We start from the raw sequence: 12,041 nt of genomic DNA on the forward strand, positions 1-12,041 counted from the left end.
CTCTCTCCAACCAAGCTGATAACAGGATGGAGAAAGCTTATGCCCACATCTGACACCAGCCAGAAGTTACAGCACGAAGCTAAAGAGGGACTTGACACCTTGATGGACAGGAGGTCCCAAAAGCCTGAGCTTGTCTTGCAAACCCATTAGCTATACAAATCCCCGTACAGCTCAGACCAGAGCGCAAACGCCGGGGGCCAGCTCCAGACAACACGGGTGAAAGGACAGGACAGAAGGGAGCTGGAGCACCCAAACTCCTCACACGGCTCATCTGCAGGGGGGGGGTCACTGCGCTTCGGCACCCTGCTGTGGGTGGCAAACATGCCTTCGAAGACCTGAAAGCTGCCACGCTGCTGCAGGCTCTGCCCCACGGGGCTGCTCCCACCACCCCGCGGGCCCCCAGCTCCACTTTCCATCACCCTCTCTCCCGTAGCATCCTCGCACCGGAGGGGTCTGAGGCATCGGCCGGTTCGCAGCGTGGCCGGTGCCCAGCCGAGCCTCCTCCCTCCCCAGCCGCTGCCCCGTCCCGGCTGCAACCCCCCAAGTGCTGTGCACAAAGAATAACAGACACGCGGGGACCCGGCTCCCGATGGGAATGAGTTGGAGCCTCTCAGCTGTCTCCTGCCTCTTTGAATTTCAAAGCTGCACTTGTCTGTAGAGCAACTGAGTCATTTCCTTCCTATATCCAGCCTATCGGACTGGATCCAGCAGTGCCCGGAAAACAATAAATCCTTCAAGGACTTGTAAGGCCATATTTCACAGGAATGCAGCAAGCCGGCCTGCTTGGAGAGCTCCTCGCACACCCTTTAATTCAACACTCCTCCCTGGAAGCCGTCTCGCCCTGGCCCCAGTCCCACCCGAGCACCGCAGCAGTCCCATCCCTGCCGCTCCCACCTCCCGGGGCAGCGCTGGGCACTGCAGAAGCCCACGGGTGGGCTGGCACTGGTGACCCACGCAGACCACCACCACCTCCTCACCCCTGGGGCTGAGGGGTTACGAACTGATAACGCAGTTGCCCGGGTGCCAGAAAACATAGGGAGGATTTAGAAGGGAGAGAAGCTACAGCTGAATTTGCTGCGGGACTTCACCGACGCTTGGGCAGACCGAAGGAAGCCTGCAGCTGCAGAGGAGTTTGATCTACAAAACACCGTGAGGCAAAACAACCTGTGAGAGCCAGCGCAGGCTGTAAGAACACCTCCAGCTGGTTCGATTTGAAAAGTGTCTCCATTACAACCACAAATTGGTCTTGCCGATACACAAAACATTTCTACCGGGCTCAAAGACAAAACTCAACGATTTGAGCTATCCGTGGCCTGAAAACTGCAGAACTTCCACTGAAATGACAGGGTTGAGACACCTGGTCAAAAAGAAACTCCCAAATTTGAGTTTCCGTGCAGCTCTGAGGAAGACTGGTGCATTTTCTAGGATCACTTCAGTGCTGCTTCTATTGTCTTTTTAGATGCCAGAAGCAAAGCCCAACTGACTTACATTAAGATTCATAACTTCGCTAACCAAATGATCCCACATACATGAGAAAAACTAAACAACAAGGAAATGAATATTATATCCTCTTCAGTAACAAGATGGCTAAAGCAGATAATCTGCCAACGTGTCATGTTTACAATGGAAATTTGCAGAGAACGTAACAGAAATTGTCAAGGATGAAAAAATAAGTCAATGTTAAAATTTGCACTGTTTGTGGGAAAACCACTCTTTTTTAAAATCTTGGGAGGAGAAGGAAATTAAGCCAAAAAATTGTTTGGTTTTCAATAGGTTTCTGCAGCTCACAAAGAACTGTGTGAGAGCAGGCACTGGCAGGGAAGGCAAGCTGCTGGACTCGCACCCAGGGAGACCGTAACTTTACTTAAAAGTAAATTAGATCTTGTATCAAGAGTAGGACTGACATACAGCTCATTTTGTAAACGTCTGCAAGGAAGTTAATGGTTAAAAAAAAACAGATTGCTGAATTCACACTCAGCAGTGAAAAACTCCAACTGCAAAGTCAGTCCAAACCCACCCAACTTGTCACTCCTGAGGTTAAGCCTCCCAATGACCCAGTACCCTGGGCAGGGCTTATTTTTTTAAACAAGTTATACAACATCCTTGGAAGTCCTTAAAAGAGCCTCTGCTTTTGTTTCTTTCTGAGAATTTGTTCTAGCACCTCCCAGCTCAGCCCAAGACAAGTTGTAGCCACCTCCGAGTCAGAAAATTTATTTGGTGGAACCGACGGAACAGATTTGCCCCGTCACACAATTTATGCCTTGAAAAGCCAAGTCACGCAAGCACTTGTACCAGCACCTTATTATATCCCGGTGGACAAGCAAAGGGGCTCTTGCCTCTTTCTTCCAGCAAACTCTGGAGTGCTTGCCCATGCTCCTTGGTTGCTATGAGATTTTAAAGAGAGTCTAAACCTGTTACCACCAAATGGGCCTTTAACACAATTCCTGCTCCATAAGGCTCCTCATCTGCCAACACACCACAGGCCACCGATCAGGGAAGGGCTCATCACTGCCGCTGCAATTAACTCCTTGCAAACTGCAGAGAAAACTTTATAACAACTAGGAGAGAAATAGCCTGCAGTGAACCTTTTGCTGCTGCATCATCTCTCAGCCAAATAGATTACTTACTGTGGATGTTTTTCATCCAGCCCTTCCAGCTTCTGTAACGCAGCGGATGATGCCTCTGTAATGTTAAATTGATTTGGAAATGCAGAGGGGCAGACATCAAAGGTCAGAATTTTTAGAAGGTTCAGGGCAAACACAGGAGCATTTCTCATTCCCAGGTGGACTTTGAGAAGCTCTTACTCCCAATTGGCTTTCTCCAGATTTTGCGAAGAGCTTTTCGCCCCTGTGAGTACATCAGCAGCATCTTTGGAAAGCACTCAGTATACAACAACAAGCAGACTCAGAAAAACCCTGAAAAAGCCCCAGCCCTCCCCCAGCAGTCTGGCCATGGCAAGCAGTCATGGTTTTCTGGCTGCCCTACCTCTCCCAGAGTCAACGGCTGAGCGAGGGGGTTTAGGCATCTTTGTTCTTGTGCCCTACCCTCAGCACTGACTCTTAATAAAATGAAAACAGCAGAGGAAACATCTGGGGACCAGGCACGTACAGGTGCGGGTTGTACCCGGGCACGGTGACAAACCAGCGCTCCCCCGCGCCCGGGGGAACGTGCACCCACCCAGGCACCCCGCGGCAAAGCCAGGGTGACCGAGCTGCTGGGAAAGCGGGGTCACACCCAGCTGCCCCCCCGAACCACACGGAATGACCAGCAAGAGCGACCCTCCGAGCTGGGGGGCTGCTGCTGGGACCTCCCCGTGCTCCTACACCACAGCCCGAGCGGCTCCACCCCAGCCACGCTTGGCCCCTCTCGACACCCAGGAGGGCAGGAGCTCCCGTGTTTCAACTTCAGTGCAGATTCAAAACCCGCGAGGTGCCAAAGATGCCGCAGAAGAATGATTTTGCAAGTTAGGAAACCTACAGGCATGCTCCCTTTTCCTCCCCACCCCACCTCTTCGCACTTCCATTAAAAATGAAAAGGAAATTCACAGGCGCTTTTTTTTTTTGTTTGTTTAAATAACATTACAGGCTGTGACATAAACCAGCAAAGGCAGGAAATATGATCATAAGGGCAGTGCTCCATCCTCTGCTCCTGTCACTGTGACTTTTTGGGGACTTGGCAAATGAATGAGTAAAGGAGACAGCCTGTGTGTTTTATGGAGTTGAACTGTAACATCCCTGTTAAGCAGCCAACTTACCATTTCTCTGCTTTGACATCAATAAATCTACCCAGCCACCGGGAACAAAGCTCTTCACATGAACTGGCTACATGTGAAACCCTCATATTTGGCTACCTGGGCAAGCAACCAGCCCGCTGTGGTCTGCCACACTCCTGCTGCTTTTGTAACGTTCTCAAAGAAATGGGAAATGGCCCATTTGAGTAACATGACTGGGGAGGTTTCAACCCTGCTACCCACACACACACAGCACCTGCTTTTCCAACAGCCCATTCCCAGAACCTCACCTTCCCGCTTCTGGGGGGAAAACGGCCACTTTGGGCTATAAAGAAAATCCTGACAAGTCAAACTCTGAAAGCCCAGCCACCGAGAAGCAAATAAAAAGAATTCAAAGCCTCATTTTAAGTATTATAATTAATCTCAAAACCTTAGAGCTCAAACTCACTTTTTGGAAGCTCGGTCCCGGGTTAACAAACCAAAGTGGTGACGCACATGAAGACCGAGGAAAACCCCTGCACGCCTCCAGATTTCTGCCCTTCTCTCACTGGGTGCCCAGTTTCCTCCACCACACCCCGCCGCGCACGAGGGATCACTCCGAGCTCTCTCTTACCGATGACATGAAACCGGAGGAAAAACGACACATAAATCTCTCCGGGAGGCATTTGTTCCCAGGCTCGCTGAGCCTGGAAATAACACGAGGAACTTATTCCACGCTGAGTCAGGGTCTGACAGCGGCTCCTGGACCAGCCACGGTGGATCCGCTTCCTTCCCGGCGCGCGTCACGGGCGGCAGAGCCCAGCGCTGCCCCAGAGGTTTCCTGTTTTCCCCAGTGCCGTGCAGCTTCCCGAGACACGATACAGGGAAACGGGGCTCCGGAGCCTGACACCGAGCTGCTGCGGGAATTAAAGCTGCTGTTTTTCAAATGCTGTTAAGAGCCAGCCAGGAGCTGTAAGCAAAATAAGCTGTTTCCTTTAACCTTCCCTGATACACGCAGGGAATGGCCTCTCCAAGGACTATTCCTCTCCCATCCAGCCATCTCCTCACTGGGAAAATGGAACACGATTTGCCTGTGCATCCCAAGGGCTTCCCCCCACACATCCCAGCACTCCCACTGCCACCCCGACTTGAGGCCACGGGAGGCGGGAGCCAATGGTCCAGCCCTGGGGGAGCCCTCCCGGCCCCCCCCCAGTCACTGCAGAGAGACCGAGGCCAGGTCCGTGCTCAGCCTGCGCCCGCTCCTCTGAACAGCCTCCTGCTCACGCAGATTTTTGCTGGCGTAACCGTTCTTTTGCCAGAGCAGCAACACCCTAAAACATCGCCTCCCCTTGCTCCCGCCAGCATTAGTGGCCGCGGCCAGGCTGCGAGCGCAGGCACGGTGTTCCATGGCACCGGCACCCACTCCCCACCCAGCCCGGGCAAAGCCTGGACTGACACCCACTTACCGCGCTCAGGAAGGAGACTGCCCTTCCCGTCCAGCTCCCAGCCGCAGGACTCGTGCTCCAGCGCCGAGCCCCCCCCGGGCTCTGAGCCCCCTCCCCAGCGCCGCGGCCCCGGGTCAGCCGGCGGCCCCGTTAATGAGCCCCGGGGAAGGAGCAGCGGCAGCGGGAGGCGGCGAGGTGAGAGGTCAGTGTAATATTTACTCAGACGTCACCTTTCACTTTTACCAAGTGGGGAAGTGGTGCTGGAGCAGGAAAAGGGCTGCGAGGGGTGTTCCTGCCTGGGAAGCTGCTGTCACACCAAGCACAACACGAGGGTAGAGAGCCAGAGCCTGGGTCCTCGGAGCCCAAAAACCGCCCGGGGTTGGGGACGGGGCTCTGAGCTCTTCCCACCATCGCTGCCATCCGCCCCGCCAGAAGGAATGGCTGGGGTAGGCAGGGCTGCTGAAAAGCAGAGAGCCTCTCCCGTGCTTCAGGAGATCCCCAGCCCATCACGCGACAGGGCTACCCCTCCACACCGTGTTTTGAAGGAACCCACAGGAGACAAGGCACACGGTGAGGGGAGCTTAAGGCAGAGATGCATCAGCTGGGTAGCAAAATTTCCCTAGCAGACCTGTTTCTTGGAAGAATCATGGTGAGGTGGTACCAAGAGTGCAGGGAGCACCATCAGCGCAGCCCCAGGGGCAGGACTGGTCCCGGGGGCAGGCGGGGAGGAGCAGCACTCGCTGCTGCCCTGGCACAGCCGGGGCCCTGGCTCGCAGGGCTCTCCCAGGCTCGCTATCGCTCTGCCTTTGGAGATGATCTGGACTTTTTTATAATGTGACTCTGATGCCTTTTATCTCCTGCTCTGAATGTAATTTTAGCCCAGGCAAAGCAGGATTAAATTTTCATAATACGATACATTTATCTCGCTTTTTCATTCCCCCCCCACCCCCCATCACCACCTCCCAGTTCGATTTCACCCAAACAGAAGCAGCGATTACAGTGAGAAACATGAGATGGGCTCTATCCGATAACAGAGGGGAGGGCACCTCTTTCCCAGCACCCTGTCCCTGGCAGCCCCCTGCCCCGCAGCAGCCAGCCTCGGGCTGACCGCATTGCTCAGGCCCCCCGAAATGCAAAGATGGATCATCGTTCAGACTCAAAACGCAGCAGAGGGCACGCAGCGGATTAGGTCCATCACTGTTGACCTCGTGTGTTTGCTAAACTTGTGCTTTTCTTGGTAAAGTCCTGCTAGAGCCGCCTCGCCCCCACCCCAGCAGCTCCCCGCGCCTGGGCTCAGGCCACTGCAGGCAGAGGAGCCACAAGCCACACTGGGCAGCCACGCTCTCCTGGGCAAGGAGCAGGGAGAGGCAGCCACGACCAGCCTGCCTCGGCCGGGAATTTCTGGAGAGCACCAAAATCCTCCCGCCCCCCCCCCCCAAAAAAAAAAAGTGCTGTGTTCAGCAAAGCGCCGGGTCAGACTCGCAGCCCCTGCGGGAGCCGGGGCTGACGCACCAGCCAGAGGCTGCATCTCAGCGCAGCTCTGCTAGAGCCTGGGTTTAATGTTCATGTTTCTGCTGGGCTCCACCAGCCTGATCCGGAGGATCCCCTCTAGTGGGATGAGGAGGAATTTCAAGCCCACATCCCACTCCCATCTCCTCCCCAGCACGCTCTGCACCAGCCGCCCAGGGTGGGCAGTGGGCTGCAGCGGGGAGCCGGCTCACGAATTACTCACCCCGTTTTGCCAGAGCCCTTTGGGGTGAAGTCAAAACCAGGCTGGAAAGGCAGGTGCTGGGGAGGCGGCGCAGGCGGGAGGGACTGGCGGAAGGCAACGGCAGACATCAAGGATAAATCCCCTCCGCGGCAGCGAAGAGGGGATGACTTCCATCAGCAAAACATCGACCTTTGACAATAACGTGCCGCCTGGACCATGTGCTTCACCAGCAAGCCTGGGTGCTCGCTGCAGAAAGCGGGCTGGAGGCGTCGTGGCCACCCTGAGGTGGCCGGCACTGCGGCACGTGGGGACCCGGCCCGAGGCACCCGCCAGACACACTCACAGCCCACCTCCCTCACTGGCACTAATCACCCAGTAAATACATAGATTTTCAGTGCAGAGAAAGAATCTGAACACAAGCCCCGGGCGGCCGCCTCTGCCACCCAAGGACAGCACGCTGCCCTCAATTCTGCTTTTGTTCCCGCTTTGCTTTTCATCCCAGAGGCTCCCTCTGCGCCACTTCTGCAGACAAAGAGCTCGTGGCCTCCTCGGACCAAAACGCCTTCAAGTCTCGCCCAGCCGAGCCGTGCCCTCGCACTGTGCCCCGGGAGGGAAGGGGGGGCACCCAATTAGCAGAGCTCACAGGATGCTCCTGGTGATGAAAACTCATCAGATCCAGCCAGCAGCGTTTGTGGCTCAGCCCCAGGAAGAACTTGGTAGCACCTTTCCCGCCTGGGTTCCCCCCTTGCCCTCCCCTTTGCTGTTGTGGTGGCCTCCAAGCCAAGCTGGTTAAGAGATTAACACTCTAAAAACCACATTTACTCTAATTAGCCATGAAATCTTTGTAACTAAGTGAAAAAATGTTTCCCTTGAGGGATTTTTGTCCATTCATCACTGTTTGAATTGCCAGGGAGAGGGGGGGTTGGAGGGGAAAGAGAAAAGAGGGGGGGAAGAGAGGAAAAAACCCTCAGATCTAATGAATTAATAGCAGAATGCCCTGGGGGAGCAGCGGGTTCCTACAAAACACGGGCACCTCAAAGGGGGCTTTTCACGGGCTGGCCGAGGGGACGCTTCGGAATTATTTCGAGTTACCAGACTGTAACACAATGCTGGGCTCCCTGTACGAGCTGGGCAGCGTGGCCGGCATGCTGCGCTCCTCCCGCCGGGACGGACAGACGGACACCACGGCCGGGCAGCCGGGGGGGACCGGGCGTCGCTGGCAGCACAACCAGCACCCCCCAGTTACTATTGCACTGGGAAAAACATTTCAGAGTTAGGTGGGGGATGGGAGGGGGGGGCAGAGAATCTTGCCACAACTTAGGCCTATAAATATTTCATATTGCTGGAATAAGAACGATTATATTCCTGCCAGCACTTTTCTTGTGTATTTTAAATGTGTCACCGCCTTCTACTTTCTCCCCCGTTTGTGTTTCTTGTAACAGGCCCATGAAATAAAGATTAGCTGAATAATCAAGAGTGTTTAGAAATGTGAAGGGGCCTGTCTCAGGAGCACTGCACGCTCAGGTTCATTTTTTTTTTTTTTTCTCTCTCCTTTCTTTTTAAGGCTGCCAAACACAGATGGGGGAGCGCAGTTTTCACACGCTGTAAGAGAGGGGCTGGGGCGGGAGCGAGCGCGGCGCCCGAGCGTGCAGGGACGCGGCGAGCAGAGAGCACACGCTTCCCCGTCAGAAATGACAGCCTCAACGCCCCGCGGAAGGAGGGGGGCACTCTCCCCCATCACATATTTATTGTTCAAGCTGCAGAGGGGCCAATTAAAACGGCTTGATCACTGCCATGTTCAAGCAGACGGGTAGATGCTCAGAGAAGCGGGAGGAGAGGGGCAGGTGTACGCTTTCCTGTTGCAGTCCGCTCCTCCGAGTCACTGAAACAACCTCAGCTGAAACAAAGGTACTTCTGAGACGCAGCCCAGCTGCCACGGGAAAGCATCACACCCACACCAAACAGCAAGCACAGCTTTCCTCCTCAAGCCCTCTTGCCACATGCCCCGTGCCATTTCTCTGTTTCTGCTTTTCCCGTCTTCCCTAGCCCAATTCTTCACAGAAGCTGCCCATGGCAGGAGACAGTCTGCACCCACATCTGCCCCAGCTGCTGGGCGCTTCTTCCCAGATGTGCTCTAGACTCCCCCATTCAGCTGCAACAGGAGTTCCCGAAGTAAGTTCTGGAAAGCCTTGTAGTGGTAGTTAAATTGGAGAGCTCCGGAAGGTACTGCAAATCACATGTTTCCCTCAGACACCACAGGGTCTGCACAGCAAACTGCTCCAAATGTCATTCCCATTTAGCTGCTTTGCAAGCCAATTTGTCACATACTAATGCAATTTGCTGAAGAGAGTTAAAGAGCACAGGGCAGTAGCAGTCCCCTCTTCTCCAGGCTCCCACAGCCAGCCCGGATCTGCATTTTCTCTTTTGCATCCAGCTGAAGTTCCCTTCTGCTGAGAGGCGGGGGAAGCTCAGGGTTAACCCCAAGAACAAGACCGTTAATGGTTAAGAGCACCGGGAAAAGCTGTTTCTATCATATTGGTGGATTGTGTGCAGATCTTATGCAGCATCTGTTACCTGTTTCCACCACACAAACTTGTTATAAGCCGGGGGGGAACTCCACTATTAATTACATCAAACAACACTATAAAAGACAATGAAGAGTAAATTGGGTTACTTTATCTTCTTGCAACAAGCACTACGGAGATGGTTAGAAGAGTTGAAAAAGATGACTGGTTTGCTAGATAAGCCATTTCACGGCAGTTGTACGTTCACATTACTCAGTGCTTACACCAAGTTTCTTAAATCAAAGCTGTTTTATGTAGCTCCCTGCACCACCCCAAAATATCACATTTAAGCTTTGAGGGCCCTCAAAGTGACAACAAATGGCAAAAGGACAGCAATAAAGACAAAAAAAAAAAAAAAAAACAAAACACATTTTAAAGGATCTAACACCTCTGTGTTAAAGGGAAAAAGCTAAACATCTGTTCTGAAGATGGCACAGATTTCTTCTGAGGCATCTGTCTTTCAGCTGTAAAGTAGGTCATTTGATTTACCTTTTAGCCACCGTATCAATGAAGCCATCCAGAGAAGGGGAGACGAGACCATTTTCCCAAGTCAGCTGAGATCTATTAAACACATTCAAGCCACCAGTGAAGCATCAAGTGCTCAGCACATAAGAGGGAAACCCTGTCAGCAGTAGGTTTTTACACCATGGTACTCTGCTAACTTCACATTCTCTCACCTCTGAGCCAGCATCTTGAACCGTAGGTCACAGACGTACAGTTTTTTTTTCTTCCACCACTTACTATTCACCTCACTTAATATTAACCTATTGACTTTCTGATACCCCTTAGAACACAGATTAATTGAACATCATTCACTTCACCTCTAGGAACGTGAAAGTATTGGCCATAGCCGGAATGGAGACAAAGCCTGTAATGCCTGACCGTGCCAGGTTAAACGGAGGTCACGGCGAGCCAGGACAGTGACAGGAGGGGACAGCGTGGCATCTGAGAGCAGCCTCTGCCGCGATCAACCCACAGCACGCAAACGGGGCTGGAGGAGCCCCGGCCCATCACCCAGAAGTTCGGATTTCCCTGCAGGGAGCACAAGTGCATTTGCCTTCTCTCCCTTCATTGCCTTTCAAAACGGGTCTTGCAAGGATTTAGGAAAGTTTTAACGGGGATTTTTTTTTTTTTTTTTTTTCAAAATTCAGGGGTGGTTTTGAAAACGCCCCTCCTTGCCAACATCAACTTTTTGTGGAAATGAGTTTATTCTGGTGCATTGGCTGCTCCAGACCGTGACTGAGCGGCAGCAAACGGCAACAGAATTAACGAGAAAAATACATCTATGTATAACGCGGCTGTGCACGTCAAACGGACCGGGTGGGAGATGGGGAAGCACAGGGGTTGGGGGGGGGGGATGTTCCTCACGTCCCTCCGCGCACCCCCGCGGGCAGCACCCCGAGCCCCCCCCCCGGGGAAGGGGCACCGGCAGCACGGGGAGGGGGAACACACACACACACGAACCCAAACCTCCTCCCTGCACCTTCCCCGGCCGCCCCCACCGCCGGGGCTACCCCGGGGCGGGGGGGCAGCACCAGCCCCGGCCACTCACCAGCCCCCGCAGCTCCGGTGCCGCCCGGCTCACGGCGGGGTAATCCACACGGCTCCCGACACCATGGAAATGCAGGGCCGGGTTCCCGCCGCTGCTCCTCCGCCTTTCCCGCAGCCTCCCCCGGCCCGGCTCGGCTCGGCCCGGCTCAGCTCAGCTCCGCCGGGCTCTCATGCCTCCGCAGCCCCGGCTCCCCGGTACCCGCCCGCCGCCCAGCCCGGGCGCGCTCCCCGCCGAGCCCCGGCTCCGGGCGCGCTCCCCGCTCCGCTCCCCGCCCCCGCGCCGCCCCCGCTCCCCGCGCTTAACCCTTCCGCAGCCGGGGAGCGGGGCTCAGCCCCCCCCGCGGAACGAGCGGGGCGGGGAAACGCGTCTGTGTCGTGTCCCCCCCCCCCCCGCGCCGAGCCGAAACAAAGCCCCCGAGGGAAACGTGGGGCTGCCCCACGGCGAACGGCTGAGCCCCCCTACAAGGGATGGTCAAGCGGCGATGGAGATAAAGGCTACCTCAGCCGTCCCTCATTTGGGGGGCTATAGCCCCCCACATCACCTCTGGAAGGAGGGGGATGGAGGCTGCTGGTTTCTGTTCCCAGCTCAGACCCCCTGTGCGCCCCTTGGCCCCAGTTCTGGGGGGCGAGTGGCACCCGAGCTCTCCGTTCCTCAGTTTCCCCATCCACAAAACGGAGCTGACAACTCAGTTTTCCTCCAAGGCTGCCTCCAGCAGCTCCTGCTGTTGCAGCAAGCTTTTGCTCCCACAGCAAAAGCTGCGCCTGTGCCACGGAGCCCCTGAAGCCACCGACCTTCGCGCCCCCGGGCCTGCCGAAGCTGGGACAGGGAGCCCTGCGACCACCGGCCGCTGGGAACCAGGGGGTCGATCCCTCCTCGGGAGTGCGGGGCTCACCGTGCAGCCATCTCCTGGCCTCGCACAAGGGTTTGAAAAATACCTGGAAGCCTTAAGGTCCCCAAAGTGAGGAGCACCTTCAGCCACCCCTGGGCCTCACGGGTTGTCTACATCAGCCTACGAGGGTTTGGGAACGCCTGGGGCAAAGCCAGCCCCAGTTCCACGGCA

The 12,041-nt window shown here is 55.1% G+C and overlaps 1 protein-coding gene across 3 annotated transcripts in view; it reads right to left on the reverse strand.

The window, feature by feature from the left end:
* Positions 1-11,560, reverse strand: part of PLXNA2 (plexin A2) — a 179,378-nt gene extending 167,818 nt beyond the window's left edge. Inside the window, exon 1 of one of the 3 annotated variants that reach the window (XM_042799981.1) lies at positions 11,480-11,560. Coding sequence is in view for 1 of the 3 variants with exons in the window: in XM_042799979.1 (XP_042655913.1) it covers positions 4,344-4,395 (52 nt within the window). In the remaining 2 variants the exon portion in view is untranslated. Of the gene's footprint in view, positions 1-4,343; positions 4,411-10,981; positions 11,191-11,479 lie in introns of those variants that run through there. The other 2 variants (XM_042799980.1, XM_042799979.1) reach the window with 2 other exon arrangements.
* Positions 11,561-12,041: the final 481 nt, after the last annotated feature.

The sequence above is a fragment of the Tyto alba genome, unplaced genomic scaffold, assembly GCF_018691265.1.
Source record: "Tyto alba isolate M040663 unplaced genomic scaffold, T.alba_DEE_v4.0 Super-Scaffold_30, whole genome shotgun sequence".
In the NCBI taxonomy this organism is placed as follows: domain Eukaryota; kingdom Metazoa; phylum Chordata; class Aves; order Strigiformes; family Tytonidae; genus Tyto; species Tyto alba.